We start from the raw sequence: 23,455 nt of genomic DNA on the forward strand, positions 1-23,455 counted from the left end.
TATTCTAGGCAGACTAGACTTGCGTGGGATTATCACGGAAAGTTGGAGAGATCTCTACAAATACAAAGTCTCCCAATAAAGATCACATCGTATAATAATTCCGTTCGTGTCGGGGTAGGCTTTGACTTTTGGCCCCTCTCATGCTACTCGAATCGTCACGGACAATCGCATTTTAAACTGACACTGCTCATTCAAACGGTTCCATCAGCTTGTTCGCAAGCACTTTAGCCGGGAAAGCCTCCTCGCCCAAGGCCGTGGTATGCGCCCACGGCTTCAGGCTGTTCTCACGATGAATCGTAGAAGCAAAGCATTGACTCCAAGCCTGACGCGGGTAATGCTCCGACACGTCTTTGATAGTATCGGGATGGACCAAATCGGCATAGGCGCCGGTATTATCTGTTTCCCCAAATTGCGATCAGTCATCTCCACCACAAGTTTCAAGGGTCAATCCGGTAATACACCAAGGGGCTCAGATGACGCAAAGGAACCTCCAAGTCTGAGCAAAATGTGACTCGGATGAAAAGAAAAAAAAAACGAAGAAAATGGACAAGAAAACAGAACATACCGAAGATCGTCGCCAGCTGCAATAACTGTCCCAGGGCAGTGATCTTCCCCACCTCACATAGATCCTGATGCCGAATGATCGCCTCCGCAACACCCTCCGCCTGTTCCCGCGCCCCACCCCCATCCTGCAACGCCTCCAAAGCCAAGAAACCTCCGTAGAACTCGAAGCTCATCTTTGTCTTCTGCAGGTTCTCGTCTGTCGTTCCGATATCGTGCAGCACACTTGCTAGGAAGTAGGTCTCATCGGAGAAATCCCAGTCGGCGTGAACGAAGCGGTACCGTTTGATGGCTAGGCCAAAGTGGTAAACGCGCAAAGAGTGGTTATAGGTTGGTTCTGGGAGAAGAGTTCGAGCGAAGGTATTTATGCGCTGAGCTAGATCGGTGGATGGGATTGGAGTTGCGGAGACGGGGATCGGCTTTGGTTTGGTGTCGCTGCGTGGGTATGCTGGTGTGGAGGTGAGTAGGGCGGAGGCAGAGGCCGGCACGGCTGTGAAGCCGTAGGTGGTAATTGGATTGGACATTTTTTTGTTTGTGATGGGTTGGAGTGAAATCTCACCTGGCGGGTGAGAGTAAGGATTTATATGAGGATGGGTTGATGAGGTCGGTGAATTCACCCTGAGTCATAGATCTATAGAGAGAGCTTCCAGATGGGGGTTTTGGTACCGGGCGCCTGACTTGACCCAAAGGGGAATGCTGCTCGACGCTACGCATTGATATTTCCGCGATGGACTCTGATGCTCTGAAATCTGTTTTCTTTGGCATCGAGAACTCCGCGGAACGTAGTTTTGCAGACATTGGCTGCTGTGGTAGCTTTGTAAGCTATGCGACTGGAAAACCTCTGGGGATCCAATCAACACGGGATTCATCATGCCCTCTGTCTCAGGACCGTCGGCTAGAGCCTGTCTAGAAAGTAAGACCATCGCTGCATTGTCATGATTTGGGCGAGCGACTAGGCGAGATACTGCCGACTATACAGAGGCTGACTTTGATTTCGAGCAGGCGACTATTCTGCAATCGGCAGGGCGGCCTATCTATACACTCTCATCACGAAAAAGCCGTGCACAACGAGACGCCGGTATCTCGAACTTCGGTTATCGTGTGTCTATCAGCCATTACTGTTAAGAGAGAGGCATTGTAGACTCCAGCTCTGCGAATGTAAAGACCTGCTTTCATAGGCTGCAGAGTTAGACCAGAGGCTGGTAGAGCCAGCGGCATGAGTGTCACTGCCAAACGGTAGCATGCCAACATGTCTAGTTAGACCTACGGTCAGATCCCAGGCTTGAAGGATCTTTTCGTTTGCCAAGCGACACCTCCTGGCCTGAATGACTGCTCTCAGTAAGGGCCAGTCATCATTGTTAATTATTCCCTCTGCTTTCATTCACCCCAATCATAGGATCATATTTGAACCAGAGGCCCCTCAAATCACCACTTTGTGGTTTATCTCTCGACAATCAGCACAGAATCCTAGCCACCGCTGCGCTCTGCTTACTCGCCGCCAACCACAGACTATACCAACTCAACTCCACTCTCTCTCAACACGTCTTCATGATCCACCACCTCCCGCTTACTGTAAACAGCGTCTCATGCTGCCCCAGTCGAGCTTTCGCCTCCGAATCAGTGAAATGTGCCTACTGTAGACATGAATAAAGGCTGTTGGGCTTTAAAGGACAGTGGCGCGAGGGCGGGGCAAGGAAATGGCGCGAGGAGGATGGGCGATGTGTTGTGAGTACGGTGGGTGGTGGCTGTGAAAGGCCGATCATGTTGTCCAGTCTACCTTGGCGTTGAAAGAGCCGACCATGCCTGGAGTGAAGATGGAGTGGAGTTGGGGCTTGTAGAAGGTTGTGTTGTAAGGAAGGATTGTATTTGCTCGACATTATCAATGTCAAGGAGGGCCTTTTTTTCTCGTTTAATTTAGCATTGTACTGTTTTTGCTTGTTGGTATGCTCTGCTGGGTTGTGGGTTATGTCTGCTGCAAGGAGATGGGACGGATCATTACTATGAAGCTTTAATAAGACACTGATCTTGTGGCCTAGCTCCAAGCACTCGCGCACTTATTTTGGTAAATTGTTAAACTTGATACAGCTGATGTAGCACAGCTTTAGTTTTGTGTTCCTTAATCGTTTGTGTTACCAGGAGGGGCACAGCCACGCGGCGTGCAATGTCCTAGATTGCACCAAGTTATCGTGACGAGGACTGAATAAAGGAGAGCGAGTCACCCTCAGTCTTCAAATCAAGTCACTGTATCCCATTTATGGATGTAGGTCACTGGGAATTTGATCTTAATCTCATGTGCTGGGGTGTTCAAGTGCCCAACAAGAACCCATCATAAGTTCACAATTTGTAACTCGTTAGCGCAAGCCTAGATCAAACAGATCATCCGCTATCTCGGTTGCTTTCCCGAGTAATTGGTGTAAATAGACGCTGATTTGGGGGCCATTGTTACTTTCAAAGGGAAATGTCACCATTCCAATGGAGTGAACCCTGTATCCATCCATGGCAAACGTACGAGCGACAGTCGGTAAAAAAGCAGGAAATCTCAGGACTCAAAAGGAAGTAAATCCCGCAGGTCTAACTCGAGCTACGGCTTCGGTTCTCCGCCAATCTCCGCAGACGCCACCCGCGCTCTACGTGCTAGCACCGCCATCACCACGCAAATCAGCGCTACTGGGACCACAACACAGACCATGATTATGTACAACTGGACGGGGCCTAGAGAGTAGGACCAATACGATATTACCATGTCATGCTAGCTGGAAGGATTCCCACTTGATGAGATCCACTGGCCTGCAGTTCCGCCGAACATATTGTGAACTATTGGCGGAATGGCGTAGTCGTAGCAAACCGGATGGGGTAGACCGGATGCTCTGGATCCCTGATTATTGTTCAGGACTGCTTTGCAGCTTACAAGGTCACACAAGACATGTCGTAGCTGTTGCAATTAGAATGAGAGTATACTCGCGCCGTCTCCGGAGGTCCGGATCATGATTCATCAAGTCAACAATCGACACTGACGAAGCAGGCAGAGGGGTTCATACCCCATGTGCGAGTCTGAAGCTACATAGAGCCATATATTGATTGATGTGGCTGCAGGCCGGAATTGAAAATTTAGGCCATCCAAGAGCGGGCCACTATAGAATCTCGAGTCTCGACAAGAGAGGAGCCATGGCAGACCGCTAACCGTCGATCGGGCATCAACTCCTGTTTAACCTCTCCGGACCAGCAAAGCGTTTGGCAGATGAGGGAAACGTCACTCCATGCTCCAAGTCCAATCCCGCCAGCCCCCTATTTGCCAATCCTATTCGCTTGGGGCCCTGGGCCTGTTCTTGGCAAAACGAGGCAGTGCAAAGTCGGGGGGCGTTTCGCCTGTCCGTTTCCAGTAAGTCACCAGGATCGACTGTCATTTATCCCAAATTTGACTAGCATTAGCTTTGTGCTGTGTGCTCTACTGTGGTACTATGTGCTTTTATGCTTTATGCGCCAATTCTACTTTTATTTCCTTCTCTGAGATGGAGAGCAAAGCGACATTGGAAAAAAAAAAGATCGTTCCCCACTGGGGCAGTGCCAGAAGTGGGTCCGGTAAAGCGGATACATACTGTAGCAAAACAAATGGGAAATCGATCAATCAAGAAAATCAGCCAAGAAAATCAGTCGAGACCCTAGTGGAGCTAGCCAAGGGGGTTTGTGGTTTGTCGTCGACTACCATTTCAGTGGCGTAGGATACGTTTCGATGAATGCGGAACTCCTTTCCTCCCCTTGACTGCCTCCCCTTACAACTCTGCATACTCCACGCTGTGTAGTCCGGTTGTTTGGTCAAGTCTGGATTTATCCCCATGCAAAGTCCAACAAATATTCTGGAGGTGCCGCTCGCGTGAACGGCGCTCCGTTGCGATCACCCTTCCCCATGTCCGAGTCGCGAGATGAGTTGGCGCAGCAGCCCTCCACGCCGCTGCGCAGGGAACGAGCGCCCACGATTACCATCGATACATCCGCCGTAAACACCTCCGAGAACCCGCATGTTCAGGTTTTTGGCCAGCCCTCGCTCCAGCTCAACACGAGTAACTTGGACACGACCACGAGCTGGCATTATAGGAATGGTAGCGACGCCTCCCCGATCGAATTTCGGTCGCCAGCCTCAATCATCAGCTCCAATGCCTCCTTTGAAGCTCGAGACGATCGCCCAACATCGCCTCACAACGTGTCATCCCCCAAGTCCAAGTTTCCCGAAACACACTCCAACTTCCTCTCTGTGCCAGGAGCCCGTTCCCGCGGTAATTCATTGGAGTCCGAGGATACGAGCCAAACATCGAGCACCTACGGCGGTGATACCTTCGTGCCCACCTCTCATGGATCTCATTCCGACCTGTCCAATAACTACAACTTCGATGACGAGGAGGCGCTGAACCCCGATCCCGGTCGAGAGTCCGAGTTCGAGGTGGAGAACAACAAGTTTGCTTTCTCCCCAGGGCAGCTGAACAAGCTCCTCAACCCGAAAAGTTTCGCGGCATTTCGTGCACTGGGAGGACTACGAGGATTGGAAAAGGGACTTCGTACCAATACACAGAGTGGTCTGAGCGCGGATGAATCTACACTGGATGGAGCTGTTAGCTTCCAGGAGGTGGTTGGATCAGAGTCCTTGCCCAAGACAGCCTTCCCGACGGGTCCACCGCCAGATCAGTCATCGGGCAGCGAAATGGTATCAAGTCCCGGAGAGGACTATGTCGACCGGAGACGCATATACGGAACTAACAAATTGCCTGAGCGGAAACTCAAGACGATCTGGGAATTGGCTTGGATCGCATACAACGACAAGGTCCTTATTTTGCTTACGATTGCAGCCGTGGTTTCGCTCGCCGTAGGTATTCCACAGTCCTTGCATCCTGCAAATCCAGATGAACCTGGTGTGGAGTGGGTGGAAGGTCTTGCCATTCTCATTGCTATTATTATTGTGGTTGTCGTCGGTGCGGCGAACGATTGGCAGAAAGAACGACAGTTCGCAAAACTGAATAAGAAGAAGGAGAACAGACTTGTCAAGGTCATGCGGTCTGGCAAGACGGTGGAAATCTCGATTCACGATCTGGTTGTCGGTGATGTGATGCACCTGGAGCCCGGTGATATGGTCCCGGTGGATGGGATCTTGATCGAAGGCCACGGTGTGAAATGCGACGAATCCTCCGCCACTGGTGAATCCGATATCATTCGCAAAGCTCCCGGCAACGATGTCTACCGGACGATCGAGCAACATGAAGACCTCAAGAAAATGGACCCATTCATCATTTCCGGTGCGAAGGTGTCGGAAGGTGTCGGAACTTTCTTGGTCACTGCCACTGGCGTGCACTCTACCCACGGTCGGACGATGATGTCTCTACAAGAGGAAGGCGAAACCACTCCACTTCAAAGCAAGCTGAACAAGCTGGCCGAGTACATCGCGAAGCTTGGTCTTGCATCAGGATTGCTTTTATTTGTGGTGTGTTTCATCAAGTTTCTTGTTCGTCTCAAGGATATCGAGGGTGGTGCAGATGCAAAAGGACAGGCTTTCCTGCAGATCTTCATCGTTGCTGTTACCATTGTCGTCGTTGCGGTTCCCGAAGGATTGCCCCTAGCGGTTACACTCGCCCTCGCGTTTGCGACAACAAGGATGATCAAGGATAACAACTTGGTTCGTTTCTTGAAGGCTTGTGAGACCATGGGTAACGCGACGACAATTTGCTCCGATAAGACAGGAACTCTTACAGAAAACAAAATGAGCGCCGTCGCAGCCACGCTAGGAACGAGTTCTCGCTTCGGCGATAAATCGCCTAGCTCAAATTCCGAATGCGTCTCCGCTTCGGAATTTGTGTCCAGTCTCTCGCCCTCCGTCAAAGACGTTTTGCTCAAATCGATTACTCTGAACTCGACTGCGTTCGAGGGCGAGTCTGATGGTGTGAAGACCTTCATTGGATCCAAGACTGAGACTGCTCTTTTGTCTTTCGCCCGCGAATATCTTGGTATGGGACCACCGGCGAGGAGAGGGCAAATGCGAAGATTGCACAAATGTTTCCCTTCGATTCGGGCCGCAAATGCATGGCTGTTGTTGTCCAAATGGAGAATGGAAAGTATCGAATGCTGGTCAAGGGAGCTGCGGAAATCCTGATGAACAAGTCGACACGCATCGTGCACGATCCCTCCGGTGAACTTTCAGAGGACCCGATGTCTGACGACGACCGATCTACGCTTGACAATAGGATTACTACCTATGCATCGCGCTCGCTACGTTGCATTGCCCTCGTTTACCGCGACTTCGAACAATGGCCGCCTCGCGGTGCACCCACTTCGGAATCCGATCGCAGCATGGCTGAATTTGAGCCGGTCTTCAAGGATATGACACTTCTCGGGATTTTCGGTATCCAGGATCCTGTTCGACAAGGTGTTGCGGATGCGGTTCACACCTGTCAGCGCGCTGGTGTCTTCGTCCGTATGGTTACTGGTGACAACATTGTAACAGCCAAGGCTATTGCTGAAGAGTGTGGTATCTACACTCCCGGTGGTATTGCTATTGAAGGTCCCAAGTTCCGCAAGTTGAGCACCCGTCAAATGAACCAGATTATCCCGAGATTACAGGTCATTGCTCGATCGAGTCCCGAGGATAAGAAGATACTCGTCAACCAGCTCAAAAAGCTCGGAGAGACTGTCGCTGTGACTGGTGATGGTACCAATGATGCCCAAGCTCTCAAGAACGCTGATGTCGGCTTTGCGATGGGTATTACTGGTACTGAAGTGGCTAAGGAGGCATCTGACATTATTCTGATGGACGATAATTTCGCATCTATTGTGAAGGCCATGGCTTGGGGTCGCACTGTCAGTGATGCGGTGAAGAAGTTCCTTCAATTCCAAATCACCGTCAACATCACTGCCGTGGTTCTGACCTTTGTCTCTGCGGTTGCCAGCAGCTCCGAAGACTCAGTTCTCAGTGCTGTCCAGCTTCTGTGGGTCAATCTCATCATGGATACCTTTGCTGCTCTTGCACTGGCGACCGACCCTCCTTCGCCCTACGTTCTTGACCGCCGACCTGAGTCCAAGGCTGCGCCGCTCATCACTCTCACTATGTGGAAGATGATCATCGGACAGTCCATCTATCAGCTCGTCGTAACCTTCGTTCTCAACTTTGCCGGTCACTCCATTTTCACGTCTTGGAGTGATGAACACATGCAGACTGTGGTTTTCAACACCTTCGTCTTCATGCAGATCTTCAACCAGTACAACTCTCGCCGGATCGACAACAAGCTCAACATCATGGAAGGCATCTGGCGCAACAAATGGTTCATCGGCATTCAACTGATCATCATCGGAGGTCAAATTTTGATCATCTTTGTTGGTGGCCAAGCATTCTCTGTGAAGCGCCTTGACGAAGGATCGCAATGGGCGGTCAGTCTTGTTCTGGGTGCTCTTTCCGTCCCGATCGCTGTTATTATCCGTCTTATACCCGACGACTTCATCCGCAAGCTCATTCCCCACTTCTGGCATCGCGACAAGAAAGATTCGCCTAAACTCGTTGTTTCTGATGAAGATCGCCGCTTCGAGTGGAATCCTGCTCTGGAGGAGATTCGCGACCAACTGCAATTCATCAAGGCCGTCCGCGGCGGACGGTTAAGGAACATCCGTCATAAGCTGCAGCACCCTCAGGAACTCCTCTCTCGATCTCGCAGCGGCTCTCGCTCGCGCGACTCTTCCGTTCCGCTTACGCCCGACGAGGAGAACGGCAATGGCAGCAGAAGCCCAACCCTTCAGCCGCCAACGCCGGAGTCACGCTCTCGCCGCAACACACGGTCACGTTCCAGCTCAACGTTCGGACCCGCGGCTGCCATGGCTGGTATCGTGGCTGGCAGTATTGCCGGATGGTCACCTATCGAGCGGGGCCATGATGAGGCCGACTCTATTGCCTTCCCCACGACCGGTGGCCCCTTCAGCGGCTTGGACCGACAGCCGGGCATCGAAATCCATCCTGATACTGCGGCCGACGACCGTGTGGTGAATGAATACGACCATGGTTCGAAGCATCCTCCAAGCCAGAACCCGGACCTTACGCCCTTCTTTGAACATGCTCCTACGGCCCTCTCAGAGCGCGCCCCGTCCAGCCGTGGCCGCCGGTCCTTGTCTCAACGATCCCGGTCGAGCATGAGTCACTCCCAGGTCTAAACCTTATGACCTGGTCTTCTTCAGATGCTACTTGCATTACCTCAAATCCACAACCCCGCCCCCACAAAAAACCGCATCACTTGGGAACGGCGTTCCATTTTCTCTGATTCCCCTCGGCCTACCACATCTTTCTGTTTTCGATCCCACCCATTGTCGGGCATCGATAATCCCTACTGTCTTGTATTGTTGCGAAGTACTAGCCCATTGCTCTTGGGCAAACACATAGACTTTGCATTCGTCTAGCATTCTTGGGGCTGGGTGGTTTTTGGTTCTCTTCGGCGTACACTGGACTAAAGGTAGCCAGCCTTTCTTTTCTGTCTTTACTAGCATTTCGATACCAATTGATACCTTTTCCAACATCATCAAGTTCCATCTTAGAATACGTGCTCCAAAGTATCAGACACAATCGGTAGAAAGATCAGCCTCAACAACGCCCCACATGCCTCATCGAGCGATCACCGGGAGGCGCCGCGGGGCATATCTAGTCTCTCCAAAAATCCCGGTTCACTTCGATCAAACCCGTGGGCCGTAAGAAAACAAGTACACCATGGCAGCCGTCACACTCCCATCCAAAACAGATCTCGCCCAATTTTGGGTCGGCAAAGACATGACCGATGTGCCCAAACCCGCCGCAGTGCTCGACCGAGCCATCGTCCGCCGGCATTGTCAACGAATGCAGAACACTGTAAAGGCCCTCAGCGTGGGGTTTCGAGCCCATGTAAAGACACACAAGGTTAGTACCGCTATATCTGTCTGATCTCATCAAGACAGATGTTCAGAATCAATCTTAACACCGGCGCAGACGGTCGAACTCGCCGCAATGCAAATCGATGACACCGCACCCACAGCAAATTTCATCGCCTCAACACTCCTTGAAATCGAAACACTCACCAGCCTCCTCAAATCTCTTCAATCCAAGGGCCACCGTATCAACGTTCTCTATGGCATCCCTCTCGTCCCATCAACAGTTCCCCACCTCGCCCACCTAGCAAAAGACCTAGGTCCAGATAGTATCTCAGTCATGATCGACCACCCAGATCAAGTCCCCTTCTTGACTAACTTTGCTTCTGTCGCGGGCTTTCCAGCCTGTGTCTTTGTCAAAGTAGACACAGGCTACCACCGCGCCGGCCTCCCACCCGTATCTTTGAACAAGAACGGACTTTTGGAGAAATTGGCCTCGGCCGAACAATCCGGATCTGCACATCTCATAGGCCTCTATTCACATAGTAGTCTCAGCTACAGCGCCACGACAGCCGAGCAAGCTATGGGACATTTAATCTCCGAGATCCAGGGATGCAAAGATGCGCTGAACCGGTGGCTTCCTCTGCTCCCAAAACGAGAATTGGTTATTAGCGTTGGTGCCACGCCGCAGGTTGCAAGCTCGAATAATCTTGTTCTGGGAGCGATATCGCCCAAAGCGGAGGAGTTGATGGCGTTGCTGAGGGATCCGTGTGCTGGGGCCCAGGTGAAGATTGAATTACACGCGGGCAATTATCCGGTTCTGGATATGCAGCAGGTTTCTACAAATGCGCGGATTGGAGCGGGGAGGTTAGAGGAAGAAATTGCGCTTTGCGTGGTTGCTGAGGTTTGCAGTGTTTATAATGATGGGGAAAGAGAGAGGGCTGAGGCGTTGCTTGCGGCAGGGACTTTGGCGTTGGGGAGAGAGCCGTGTCCTAGTTATTCAGGATGGGGAGTTCTTTCAGACTGGGGGTTGAAGAGTCAGGATAGGCTGATTGTTGAGAGGATCAGTCAGGAACATGCGATTGTTGCGTGGGACGGTGGGAAGGAGGGGAATATTCCCTTGGAGGTTGGACAAATTGTCAAGGTGTTTCCGAATCATGCATGTGTGACAGGCGCGTACTATGGTTGGTACTTTATTGTTGACTCGGATAAGGATCCGTCGGCGTCGAAGATCGTGGACGTGTGGATTCGGGGACGAGGAGAAAATACGGATCCGATGACGGCAACGAGGTTTCAGTAAGGATAGCACTGGAAGTTTTCTTTTCCAAGGGAAAAAAAAAGGGATATTATCGTCTCAAATTCGATGCCTTGATTGACCATAGCCCTATACTGCATATATCCCATAGAGCTGGCGAGAAGTATCCGACGAAAACCCGGAATCACATAGTTGAGATTCTCAGTGGCCTTCACTTTCCCACCACCCAGACTACTGACACCAACACATTTCCCGATCCACCGACTCTTCTCTCCATATAAATCCCCGGGTTTTTGCTTCCCTTCAGCAGCAAGTATCATAGCACTAGCAAGGTCCCGCATAAAGAACATCTCGAAGTCGCTTCTTCTTCATCCAACCTCACACCAAAAGCACAATCATGCACTAATGCTTCGGGCTGAATAAAGACCAGTGAAAGCCAATCATGACTTGGGAGGTAATCCGCCGCCAGGGACAGATCTCGATAGATCCAATAACAGCCTCTTGAAACTACGAAATTAATAATCCACGACTCGTGCGCCATCAACTTGGGATTGATTCCCGCAGAAGAGAGGAAAATCAGAGAAGGGCATTCCCAACTGCGTTTAGTCCTTGCCGTTCCGCTTGGTTATGCGTGATCGCACTATCTCTAGTGCTGAGACGACGGCATGTGCTGTTTTGTTGGGCTATTGAACAGTGCGGTATGTCGAGATTGGTTGCTACTGTGAAGAAGGCTGCGTCGACGCCTTCGAGACAATTCGCGAGTAGCTCGATGTCATCGAGAGAGCCGATATATAACTTGGCGTGTGGGTTGGACGCGAGTTCGGGTAGTTTTTCCGAAAGTCTTTGGGCGGATCGGGCGTAGATGTTCAGCTGGACTCTTTCATCTTGGAGAAGTTGGCTGGTTATGCTTGATCCGGTTGAGCCTGTGCCCCCCGAGGATGGCATAGGTTTTCACGGTGCAAGACTTGAATCTGCGGGTCGAGGTCAGAGCATTGGAATGTTCTGTTGGATAGGTTTCATGGTGATTTTGTTGGTCACGTTACGCAGCATTCCTGCCCAGCCTCCATGAGAGCTTCACAATTAAACTTGTCGGGGCATGATCTGTGGGCTTGAATCTTGTAAGGGCATCTAGAGCAGCTGGACAGACTTTCAGGAGGGTAGACTTAACAGCCATTTGAATGCTGTTGCGCGATGATCAAGTGAACGCGTAGAGTCTCACACTAAAGAAGTGCATATGAATGCTAAAGCATTGACTTGTATTTCCATCGATGTTTGCGCTACTTGTTCAATTATGAGTCGCTCGATCGTGTACAACTCTCTTTGCGAGCACCAATTTCCTCCAACGGCCATCTAGCAATCGTTTTTGTTTTAAACAAAGAGGACCCGCTTAGTCATGTGTTCACCGGTGACAACCTTTTGAACATGGTCAGATCAGAGCATCATCACTCGAGCCCTGTAGGGCAGTCAGACATCCTGACTGCATACGAATTTGACCTAGTCACGAACCATGGAGTCAGCGTCAGACGCCCAGTCACAGTCACAATCATGGTCATAATCACATGGACAACCACCGGAGTCGGTAATATGGAACTCAAAGGGTACGGGGACATCTTGTAGTGCATTCTGTTCCTCGATCATGGCTGAAATCCAGGTCACATAGTCTATGACTGGATTTGTCTCCAAGCCCTCAAAGATGCCGTCGCTGCTGGTTTCGGTGTACCATAGACTCACTTCGTGGCGGCAAGGATCGAACTTGCAGTTGTAGAGGCACTGTAAGAATTTGTTGAAGTCGAGCAGGCGTTCTTCGATTGTACCGTCGCTGTACAATCCGCTTTTGTCGTGAAGAAAATCAGATAGTAAGAATGGCCCTTTGAAGGTGTTGTCGATATCGACGATGTAAAAGTACTCGTCGCAGAGTAGGCGAGATGCTGTTTTCTCGTAGTACTGGTCTTTGTAGATTCTGCTGTGCTTGTAGAAATTGGCCAACTTTGTCAGTGATTCAATGCAGGCATCTGGATTGCTCGCGAACGCATGTCTGACGCTTCGGGGCATGCGTGGGACTGTACGGTTGATTTCATCAGCCAGGCATTGCCTGTCTGTCACTGAACGCGTGGACTGGGTAAGCAGGCCAGCCTCATCTAACATCTTCAGGAAAAGGAATCTGGTTTTGTTTTTGTCTGCGGTGCTTGCCACCTTCAAAGAGTCCCAGGCCGAGTCTTCAAGTTCCATGAAGGTCAGGGAATACACAGAAATGCACGCGATTTTGAGATGGAGCAAAGGCTGGCGAGAGGAGAGTTGATGAGGGAAAGAGAGCCTGGATGAGGGCGTTTAGGACTTGCGGGAGAGAGCGGTTATTCATTCTTGTTGTCTTCATTCAATGGAGTGGGCCAGTGGCTTGTTCCTGGAACTCGATTTTCGTGGAGAGAGTCATGGGGGACCATGTTTGACTGGGTGGTAATGACCCAGCGGTCAAGAACGGCACTTGGAAGCGTGGGCGATGCAAAATGCCTGGAAAGTGGCTGGTGCTCGAAGACGAGGTATTGGATGGCTAGAGAGGAGTTGTTGAAGCGTGGAAGTTGCGGAATTCGAAGTTTGACGTTTCAATATCAACCATCAATTTGCAGGCCCCGTAAAAGTCCTCCGGCCTAAACACATCGAAAATTATGCCTCTACTTAGAATTCCTCCACACTATTTCCCTATTCAAGTTCGATAATAACTGTGCAAAGGGCCCGGGTGCATAGAGAATTAAGAAGTCATGGTGGATTATGTACCTGTCCTCTGGAACAAAACCTGGTCCTGGATCACAGGCCCGAGAAACGTCCTCCTCTAAATTTTATGAATCACGCGGGTTGATAGAAATTCTAGTTGGGCAAACAAGAAACTGAAAGGACATTGTATGGTGATGCTGTATATCAGGTAGTCGGATGCAATATCGGGTGGTTGTGCCAGACTTACTACGAACCGCACTATGCTTGTCAACGCTCCAATGTATTTGGTATCGCGAAACTAGCTCGGAAATGATTATGTGTATCTAAAAACACATGAGATCTCCTAAATCTGAATAGCATGTGATGAACCAGCACTCAAGCAATTAAAGAGTGCTGTCGGGTTGACTACTTGGTTACTGACCAGATCAGGCGGTCCTGGCGTCCCTGGGTGTGAATCATGGAATTCACTGTAACAAACACCAACGTATCGCTTTGTAGCCTTGATGGCATTGTCACTACACACTTTGTCAACTTGTGAATGACATGATTCCATGTGTCAGAAATATCATCTGCTTCGAACCAGACCGCGGGAACTAGATGGTTCCCTTCCAATGATGTTCTTTCCATATATAGCGGGACTTGTGGACCCGATCAAATCCACAATAAATCAGATCGCTACTTCTCAAAATACGAAGATATTCCCTTGTGGTTTCACTCGTCACGGTCAAGCAGACTAGCCAAGGGAGCCCACAAGGGAGCCCACATAGCAGATAAGCATACATCAACGAAGTCATCGATTATTCTTCTCCGGCAGAAATCAAGGCGAGCGAACTCAAAGGCCCGCTGATCATCCGATCACCCGTCCTCTGTCATCACTGGCGATTTGGTGCAAGTTTTGTCGTGAAGTTTGTCAACTCTCAGTTTCTTGTTGCTTCCAAGTCTAGCCGCAAGGATGTGCATAACAGACCAGCATACCCGGGAATCTGTGCTACTCAATGATGCAGATTGTAGCAAAATTTACGGTTCATGTAATTCTCTTTCCGAAAAAAAAAGATATAAGGATTGACAGTCGATCTTCGGTAGTTCCCTATTAATGTTGATCGACTCAGTACCTTGAAATGTCTGGACTAAAGGCCGCGTGTCGCCGAGCATGCAGGATAGTCTGGGAGAGTGGGGTTTTTGATCCACTTGGGGTGTGCGTAGCTATCCAGGTTATGGACCACGAAGAGATGTGTGAGCAGATTTGGGGGGAAATGGCTTGAAAGGATCTAGTATTTGTCGGTATGGAAAGAGCATCATTTGGGGTTCCCAGCTGTATATCAGTATTGAATCATGATGCAGAAATCAACAAGAGAGCTTCGACGGTAGGGGAAGAGAGTAGAGTGATACACTGCCTTGTTCTACGAGCAATCTGTAAAATGGGGCTGAGAAGCTTAAATGCTATAATCGAAATCTATGAAACACCAATACCCCGGATCCTCAATGCCAAAGGAAAGCGAAGTCACAGAACTTTCTTTGCGGCGCAAGCCAAAGTATGAAGATGCGAAGCAAAGTGTTGGGAGCCTAAATGACCAAAGCTACCCCTTTCTTCCTAAGTTTCCGTCCTAACGGGTCCAAATCCAATCATCAAGCACGAATGCCCAAAGAAGAACCTCACATTTCTCGCGGATCCAGTTGGCTGGAAAGATTACCCTAGCAGATCAACCTCTAGTAGAGACTATATTTGAATCGGAGCATTGTATAGGAGGGCGAGGAGAGATTTTCTCCTTGCTTGGCTAACATTCCAACCCACGCATAGTCGGAGGTTTAGGGTATGCGACTTACTCCATTGGGAAATCTGTCGTTGATCATGAGAAAGGCGCGTGAGCGTGAAACCAGGCGGGCAGCTCTTCACAGGCGCCGTCATAAGGGTCTATCCCTCAATCAATGCCATCATAGTCTCAGGAAAATCTGGTAATCCTTGGAGGAGGATATTGTCCCTACTGAAAAAAAGACGAGCTTATGCTCCAGACCTATGGAAACGTGTGCCTTCCCCAGGTTATTGTTACTTCGCTGGGCATTGTTCGCGGTCTGGTCATTGGCCCGCAGGTCGGACCACCTGGTCTTCATCCTTGATTCATAGGAATGCCTGTCTCGGCAGCTACGGGTGTTACGCACCTATTTTCCGCGACAGGGTGATGTCAGATCCGAGGAGTCGTAATTGGGTACGTTTGTTCCTTGTTATCCTATATGTATCATACCTCTCGGCCTTCCTATGCAGCTCAGGTACTCAACACGATTCGACATTTTTCCCACCAGATTTGGCCCAGTTGACTGCGGAGGATTATCTTAACGGCTAAATAGAGCTCTCGGCTCGGATATTCGACAGCACCTCTCTTGATCGACACCAATACTTGCACATACCTCGCTCCTTGTACATTGATCATGAAGTCGGATCTCGAGAAAGGCTCGCCATCCCTGCGAAGCGACAGCCAGTTCGAGCTTGAGACAACGCCCAGTAGTGAGCTCAAGGATCCGCTCCCAGATACGAAGCCCAAGTCGACATGGCAGCGATTGATCTCCGTTCTGAAAGGAGGTGGGGAGGCCCACGGTATTGAGCCGGTGCCCTTGGAAGAGCGACAGCCGGTCACTGCTTCAACGTCGTTGCACATGCTTCTCATGTGGTTCAGCATGTCGCTCGCCACGAATAATATCATTGTTGGATCGATGGGCACGTTTGTGCTGGGTCTGAGTTTCAAGGATGCAGCGTTTTGTGCCATATTTGGCAATCTCCTGGGAGTTTTTACAGTGGGATATGTGAGCACATGGGGACCCATCAGTGGATGTCGCACTCTGGTAAAGTTTCGATATTGTGTCCATGGCTGTAATCAGGTGCTAATTGAGTCGACAGATTGTGGGACGCTTCTTTATGGGCTACTATCCCAGCAAAGTATGCTGTGCATTGAATGTCTTCACTAATCTTGGCTACTGCATGGTCAACAGCGTCGTTGGAGGTCAGATTCTGTCCCGGGTATCTGGAGGGCATGTCTCTGTGCTGGTTGGAATTGTGATTGTAGCCGGATTAAGTTGGGTGATGGCCATGTTCGGCATGAAGATCTTCGCAGTCTATGAGCGGTAAGCAACTTCCAGCCAACATGACACAGACCCATCTAATGAACTCAGGTTTGCATGGCTGCCGCAATTAATGGTGCTTTGTGTGATGCTGGGCTCAGCCGGTCCTCATTTCGACTTCAACATTCACACTGAGATGTCTCAGGGAGCTCTCAACGCCAAGCGTGTTACCTTCTTTTCACTATGTATGTCTATCGGCCTGGCGTGGGCACCTCTCGCCGCGGACTACTACGTCTACTACCCGCCCACGTCAAACGCTGGCGCACGTTCGCCGTAACGGTCCTCGGATGTGGTCAAGCCATGGCTATAACCATTCTGATTGGAATTGGACTCGGCACAGCTCTGGCTAGTTCCGCCGTATACAGAGCCAAGTATGGCAACAATCCAGGCGATCTGTTGATGATGGCATACGATTCTCTTGGAGGATTTGGCAAGTTCTGCGCGGTGATTAACGTTTTTGCGCTGCTGGCTAACAACACGCCCGGCGCTTACTCGATGAGCATGAATTTCCAAATGCTCGGTGATTTCTTCCGCACGGTCCCGCGACCTGTCTTCGTCACTCTTAGCACAGCCATCTACTGCGGTTGCGCTATGGGTGGCCGCAACCAGCTGTACGACGTGTTCAAGAGCTTCCTACCGTTGATCGGATACTGGGTGATGATGTTCTTTTGTATTATAGTGATGGAGGATGTCCTGTTTCGCCGCCGCCGTGGCTATGACTGGTCCTCCTGGAATACGTCGCAGCAGCTGCCCATGGGAATCGCAGCCGGTCTGGCTTTCGCGATCGGCTGGGCCGGCGCTATTGTCGGCATGGTAAGTAATGCCCTGGATTGCTATGCTTCAGACCTTGCAGCTAATTTCCTTTCCAGGACCAATCCTACTACGGCGGACCTGTTGCCCAGCTGGCGCACGGCGCTGACCTCGGTACGTGGCTCGGGGCAGGGTTTACTCTCGTCTCGTTCCCACCCCTACGTGCGGTCGAACTGTGGTATATGGGACGTTGATCGTGGGGCGGATGTGTTGCATATGAAACCGACAACCCCGGTCCGCGGCCTAAGATTAGCTCGGTCCGTGCAGATCAAAGTATATAGGCATTCCAATGGTTGTCAGTGGCAAGACCTGTAAAGATGGCATTTGGGCGCTTAGCGTGTTTGGCGGTACTATGGAGTCTGCACAGACTTAATCTACTATTTCAGGAAATTATAAATAGCAAATTCAAGATGGAAATAAATCAAGAATGAGAAAGACATTCGTAACGGGGAAAAGAAAAGATAACGGTGATGGGAAGAAAGCGGGGCGAATTAGAGAAAGCCAATTCCACCTCCACAACCTCCCCGCATGGCGCTTTATAAAACCTGTGGTTTGTTACGGGTTTAATTCTTCACCCTAAGCAGGCTCTGGCCTCAGAGTAACGTTTGCCATGAACAGCACGTCCTTCACGGGGCCTCTCTCAGGCTCAAAGACCATTCTCTCCTCACCACCATGGCTCCCCTACGCCCTAGCCTTCCTACTAGGTTACCCCCTACTCACAAGAGCTCTCCGCTACCAACGCGTCAACAGCCTCCCTCAAAAATACAACTACCCAACCCGTGAATCCATGGCCAAAATGACCGACGAAGAAGCCTTCCAGATTCAAAAAGCAGTAGCGCAGCTCGAGTTCCCATTCATATTCATCAAGTCCCTACAATTCGCCCTCTTCCGAGTACGCTAACCCCCTCCCCAGCTAACTCCAAGAAAGTCGCGATATTGATCAAATTCTGAAAAAAAAAAATCAGACATACGGCATCCCCACAATCTCAGCTCTTCTAACAAAGACAACTCAATTCTCCAACCCGGCCACATCCCTGAAACGCTACACAGACACATCAACCCTCGTTCAAGAAATGGTCGGTAACAGCCCGACCTCCTCACGCGCAATGACCTCTTTCGCACGCACGCGCTACCTCCATGCTGGATACCGCGCTTCGGGCAAGATTCTTGAACCAGACATGTTGTACACGCTTGCTCTCTTCGCACTAGAACCTATCCGGTTCATTGAGCGGTTCGAATGGCGGGCTCTGAGTGATCTGGAACGGTGTGCGATAGGTACGTTCTGGAAGAGCGCGGGAGATGCGTTGGGGGTTAGTTATGATGCGTTACCGTCTGGGCGGGGATTCCGGGATGGGATTCAGTGGCTTGAGGAGATTGAGAGATGGAGTAAGGAGTATGAGAGAGAATTCATGGTTCCTGATGTCAAGAATCGGGATACGGCGGATCAGACTACTGCTATCCTGGTTTATATGTTGCCGGGGTGGTTGTGTCCGGTTGGGTTGCAGTTTGTTTCGTTTATGATGGACGAGAGGTTGAGAAGAGCCATGCTGTACGTTTTTTATTGTTCCCTTCCCTTCGTTTATACCTCTACACTTTGGGTTTTGACTTGAATCTGTGTGGTTCAATATGCTAATAATCTTGTTTGGCAGGTACGATCCTCCGACTGCGTTCTTTAGTGCGCTGTTTGCGAGTCTGCTTACTGTCCGAAAGCTTTTCTTGAGGTATCTGGTTCCTCCGAGGCCTTATTTCTTGCGGTATGCTTCATTAACGGAGGAGCCGGATCAGAGTAATCGCTTCTTCCTTACGAACTGGGAGGCGGCCCCCTATTATGTTAAACCAACTTTGTGGAACCATTGGGGTCCGATGGCTTGGTTGACTTGGGCTCTCGGTCGTCCTGTTCCCGGTGATGAAGAAGATAAGTATTATCCCTCTGGTTACGATATTGCCGACGTTGGGCCAAAGCACTTTGAAGGGAAGGGGAAGGAGGAGTTGGAGGAGATGATGGAGCACTTGAAGGAGTTTCGGACAGGGAAGTGTCCGTTCCATTGATCCATTTCCTGTAAGTGGCAAGACAACTTGTCATTTGCGGTTGTCGAGATCAAGAAAAATTGTGATGGCATCTTAGCTTCATTGAACATGTTCTATACAGCCGAGCTTTAATGCAGGTTACCAAAATCAAACTCCCAGAGGGCAGAGACGTAAAGACGTAATTTTTCGTCAATTTCTTTTCCAATATGTGCTATTCTGGCCCGGCAGTCGTACGACCGCCAAAAAGCGACAGGGGAAATAGAGACAGAATAAAGGAGTTTGAAAATTAGGAGCGCTCAAACAAAATACTTGGGTTCGAGATTCCGAGCTCAAGAGACCCGAGCCGATCACACGAAGCGTAGAGAATGTAGAAGGGTATTACTGCGAGCAAATCTCATCATAGTTGGGGAGATAGGTTCACAATTAGACCTCCTCCTCGTCGACAATGTCCTCGCCCATGTACTCCTCCTCCTCGTCGATCGAGGCCTCCTGGTACTGCTGGTACTCAGAGACAAGGTCGTTCATGTTGGACTCAGCCTCAGTGAACTCCATCTCGTCCATACCTTCACCAGTGTACCAGTGCAAGAAAGCCTTGCGACGGAACATGGCACTGAACTGGTCGCCGACACGCTTGAACAGCTCCTGGATGGAGGTGGAGTTACCGACGAAGGTGGAGGACATGCGGAGACCACGGGGGGGAACGGAGCAGAGAGCGGTCTGCACGTTGTTGGGGATCCACTCAACGAAGTAGCTCTGGTTCTTGTTCTGGACGTTGCGCATCTGGTCCTCGACCTCCTTCATGGAGACCTTACCGCGGAAGAGAGCGGAGCAGGTGAGGTAACGGCCGTTGCGGAAGTCAGAGGCAGCCATCATGTTCTTGGGGTCGAACATCTGCTGGGTCAGCTCAGGAACGCTGACCTGGCGGTAGTCGCGGGCGTTGCGGCTAGTCAGGGGAGCGAAGCCGACCATGAAGAAGTGCAGGCGAGGGAAGGGAACCATGTTGACGGCAAGCTTGCGGAGATCGGAGTTGAGCTGACCGGGGAAACGAAGGGAGGTGGTGACACCAGACATCACGGCGGAAACCAGGTGGTTCAGGTCACCGTATGAGGGCTGGTTGAGCTTGAGGGTACGCATGCAGATGTCGTACAGAGCCTGAAACAGAATTAGCCTCCCAACTGCAAATAACGGGCTCAAAGAGAGCAAATACAGACCTCGTTATCAATACAGAAGGTCTCATCGGAGTGCTCAACAAGCTGGTGGACGGAGAGAGTAGCGTTGTAGGGCTCAACAACGGTGTCCGAGACCTTGGGGGAGGGGACAACGGAGAAGGTAGCCATCATGCGGTCGGGGAACTCCTCACGAATCTTGGAGATCAGAAGGGTACCCATACCGGCACCGGTACCACCACCCAGAGAGTGGGTGATCTGGAAACCCTGGAGGCAGTCGCAGCCCTCAGCCTCGCGGCGGACGACATCAATGACCTGGTCGACGAGCTCGGCACCCTCAGTGTAGTGACCCTTGGCCCAGTTGTTACCAGCACCAGACTGGCCGAAGACGAAGTTGTCGGGACGGAAGAGCTTGCCGAAGGGACCAGCACGGACAGCGTCCATGGTACCGGGCTCCAAGTCGACAAGGACGGCACGGGGAACGTACTTGTCGTTGCTAGCCTACCGGTGAAGAGAGCACGATTAGATTGGTTTCGATATCAGCGGTCGAGGTGGTATAGCTGGCACATACCTCGTTGAAGTAGACGTTCATGCGCTCGCGCTGGAGGTCGGAAACACCAGCGTACCTAGATCAAAACATCAGACCGCTAGTTCGTGTCGAATGTCGTTTTGGGCGACTTACTGGCCATCGCCGTCAAGGCCATGCTCACCAGCAATGGTTTGCCTGAAATCAAGTTAGTAAAAGGTCTTTTAAAGTCTCAATTGATGGATGTGTCCAGGTCTGCACGTACCAGAAGGCGGCACCAATTTGGTTACCCTGTCACCCCACGAAGGCGTTAGGTTACTTCAACCCTCACAATATACCACGAAACTCAATCGGTTTGAACGTTGTACTTACGCACTGGCCGGTCTGCAGGTGGACCTGTCGTCGAGCAAAAGAATGTTAGCACAGTCTGAACAGGTGGGGTCTTCAGGAGGTTGGACAGCACGACGCGTCGGAATGGGGGGGGATAACTCACAATCTCACGCATTTTGAATAGATTAACCTCGGTGACGAAGGATGAAGAAAAGGAGGAGTAAGAGGATTGACCGGAGTCAGGAAGATGGGAAAGGAGAAAGAGAGGTGAGCGGTGTGTGTGCGTGGGGATCAACAACACTTCTTTTGCTGTTCAGGGGGGCATTTCCTGTTCAGGTCTAGCGTGCTCACGGGACACGCTCAGCTAAGCAGCGCGAACCACCGGTCGTTGAGTGGAGCCAAAACACACCATTATGCGGACTATAGTACAGTGGGAATGAAGTCTCTCTACTTCGTCTCCGTCTCCGTCCCCGTCCCAGCCGTCTTGGAACTCTCCAACCACGTTCCAAATTCATCCAGGCGCTGATTTTCCTCTTCGTTTTCAGCATCGATGCCCCGCTCTGCCATGTCCTCCAGTGCCGCCCGTCGCTCATTGGTCTTCTTGAACTTCTCACGTCCGTCGGAAACATAGGCTTCCACGCGAGTGCCACCAAAGTATCGACCGTCCATGTTCTTGACGCATTGTAGAGCTGCTTGGGGATCTACGAATTTCACACTAACCACGCCCTCAGGTTCCTTATCGTAGAGCACCACGTTGGTGACCTCACCGATCTTGGAGCACTCATCACGAATATCCTGTTTGATATCGAGAATGGCGGCCACATCCTCCTGCAACAGAGGTCAGTCATCCATTCCAAGTCAACAACTTGTAGTCACGAACCTCCAATTCCTGCAAGGTAAACATGTGCTTCAAAATCACAACTCGTTCCATCCGAGAGGTCGTCTCAGGCAGTGTAGAAGGATCGTCATCATCCCAGTCCGCAAGTTTACTGCAGGAATATTAGTGAGAGACAAAATCATTTCTAAAACCAGACTCACCTGTTCAACCGCTGCGTCCGCTCAATGATCTTTTTCTTATCCCGCATGTTAGTCTGCTTCGGCGCATCCTTCTGACTCTTGAAAGAGAAATCTGCAGCCTGCACCCGCATTGGCCCGTTCGGTCCGCGCTCGCCAAGCCGAAAATCAGAATCATCAAGCATCTGAATAGCGAGGTTAACCGACTCGGGTCGGAAGTATACAATGAGCGCCTCGCCCTTGAATTTCCCATCGTCGTCATTGTACATCTTGATGCGAGGGTTTCCACTGTCGATTTCCTCGGCAATGACGCCGCACTTTGAGAATGTGTCCCGAATTTCATTGAACGTGACATCAAGCGGGATTGAGGTGACAAACACCGCAGTGTTTACTCGCTGTTTTTTAGGTTTCTGTGCATCGGCCTTGTAAGGACGGTAGAAGTTAGCATTCAATATCATACACACATGTAGGCACTGTCGCGATACGTACATCGTCGCTGCTCGTCTGCTGTTTCCGCTTCTTCCTATCCCGTGGGTGCAGTGGCTCGTCATCTTCCACGCCAGCGACCATGTAGGCTTCTTGTTGTTGTTTGAGGAGCTCCTCGTCGACCTATTGCCGTTTCAAGGTCAATCATCGGCCCTAGATCTCAAGAATTGCGACTCCAGCTCCTCGCGCAATCTGCGCATTGAGAATCGCAGGACGCGAGAACGGCGCAAAAGCCATACCTGATGAACCCACCGCTTGATTGCGGAGTCCCACTCGAATTCCTGACCATCCTCGGTCTCCAAGATAAACTTGTTGTCCAGCTTCGAGAAAGAAATGCGCAGGTCGCTGTCGAACTCGTTCGGATCGGTCGGGAAGTTGCGCGTGGCCCCGCCGTTCTCGGCGCTAGGCGAGGGCATTTGGGACGGATGAAGCTAGATGTGAGTTTGGGAGAGTAGAGATGTGACAAAGGGTATGTATGTTTGAGAATGAGGCACAAGAGTGCGGTGTTGCGGGGGACCTGAGAGCTTCGAGAAGCTATGCGGTGGCTCGGCTTGAGCCCACATCACGGGTCCCGTGGGTCCCCCGTTCGCCCTCCCGTTCTCG

The 23,455-nt window shown here is 50.9% G+C and overlaps 8 protein-coding genes across 8 annotated transcripts; 4 read left to right on the forward strand and 4 right to left on the reverse strand.

Moving 5' to 3' along the window:
- Window positions 1-187: 187 nt before the first annotated feature.
- Window positions 188-1,085, reverse strand: N7477_002785 (putative urea hydro-lyase/cyanamide hydratase; the record flags this gene model as incomplete). The annotated part of the gene is made up of 2 exons (XM_056964448.1): window positions 188-396; window positions 566-1,085. 2 exons carry the CDS (start codon window positions 1,083-1,085, stop codon window positions 188-190), a joined length of 729 nt encoding a protein of 242 aa, XP_056824401.1.
- Window positions 1,086-4,465: 3,380 nt separating this feature from the next.
- On the forward strand, window positions 4,466-8,736 carry pmcA (putative P-type calcium ATPase; the record flags this gene model as incomplete). Its single annotated transcript, XM_056964449.1, has 2 exons — window positions 4,466-6,482; window positions 6,515-8,736. 2 exons carry the CDS (start codon window positions 4,466-4,468, stop codon window positions 8,734-8,736), a joined length of 4,239 nt encoding a protein of 1,412 aa, XP_056824402.1.
- A 547-nt stretch (window positions 8,737-9,283) lies between these two features.
- On the forward strand, window positions 9,284-10,717 carry N7477_002787 (uncharacterized protein; the record flags this gene model as incomplete). The annotated part of the gene is made up of 2 exons (XM_056964450.1): window positions 9,284-9,469; window positions 9,539-10,717. 2 exons carry the CDS (start codon window positions 9,284-9,286, stop codon window positions 10,715-10,717), a joined length of 1,365 nt encoding a protein of 454 aa, XP_056824403.1.
- A 1,381-nt stretch (window positions 10,718-12,098) lies between these two features.
- On the reverse strand, window positions 12,099-12,724 carry N7477_002788 (uncharacterized protein; the record flags this gene model as incomplete). The annotated part of the gene is made up of 2 exons (XM_056964451.1): window positions 12,099-12,125; window positions 12,179-12,724. The coding sequence occupies 2 exons, from the start codon at window positions 12,722-12,724 to the stop codon at window positions 12,099-12,101; spliced, it is 573 nt and encodes a 190-aa protein (XP_056824404.1).
- A 3,081-nt stretch (window positions 12,725-15,805) lies between these two features.
- N7477_002789 (uncharacterized protein) lies at window positions 15,806-17,496 on the forward strand (the record flags this gene model as incomplete). Its single annotated transcript, XM_056964452.1, has 5 exons — window positions 15,806-16,216; window positions 16,272-16,495; window positions 16,544-16,758; window positions 16,833-17,305; window positions 17,362-17,496. 5 exons carry the CDS (start codon window positions 15,806-15,808, stop codon window positions 17,494-17,496), a joined length of 1,458 nt encoding a protein of 485 aa, XP_056824405.1.
- A 416-nt stretch (window positions 17,497-17,912) lies between these two features.
- Window positions 17,913-19,351, forward strand: N7477_002790 (uncharacterized protein; the record flags this gene model as incomplete). The annotated part of the gene is made up of 3 exons (XM_056964453.1): window positions 17,913-18,194; window positions 18,268-18,851; window positions 18,952-19,351. 3 exons carry the CDS (start codon window positions 17,913-17,915, stop codon window positions 19,349-19,351), a joined length of 1,266 nt encoding a protein of 421 aa, XP_056824406.1.
- A 402-nt stretch (window positions 19,352-19,753) lies between these two features.
- On the reverse strand, window positions 19,754-21,527 carry N7477_002791 (beta-tubulin; the record flags this gene model as incomplete). The annotated part of the gene is made up of 7 exons (XM_056964454.1): window positions 19,754-20,482; window positions 20,542-20,997; window positions 21,068-21,122; window positions 21,179-21,220; window positions 21,288-21,313; window positions 21,395-21,418; window positions 21,516-21,527. The coding sequence occupies 7 exons, from the start codon at window positions 21,525-21,527 to the stop codon at window positions 19,754-19,756; spliced, it is 1,344 nt and encodes a 447-aa protein (XP_056824407.1).
- Window positions 21,528-21,799: 272 nt separating this feature from the next.
- Window positions 21,800-23,268, reverse strand: N7477_002792 (U2 snRNP complex subunit CUS2; the record flags this gene model as incomplete). The annotated part of the gene is made up of 5 exons (XM_056964455.1): window positions 21,800-22,180; window positions 22,233-22,341; window positions 22,391-22,788; window positions 22,856-22,975; window positions 23,092-23,268. The coding sequence occupies 5 exons, from the start codon at window positions 23,266-23,268 to the stop codon at window positions 21,800-21,802; spliced, it is 1,185 nt and encodes a 394-aa protein (XP_056824408.1).
- Between the last annotated feature and the right edge of the window lie 187 nt (window positions 23,269-23,455).

The sequence above is a fragment of the Penicillium maclennaniae genome (genome assembly GCF_028827695.1).
Source record: "Penicillium maclennaniae strain IBT 15551 chromosome Unknown utg000003l:1.0-5670915.0:1.0-5674809.0, whole genome shotgun sequence".
Classification (NCBI taxonomy): Eukaryota; Fungi; Ascomycota; class Eurotiomycetes; order Eurotiales; family Aspergillaceae; genus Penicillium; species Penicillium maclennaniae.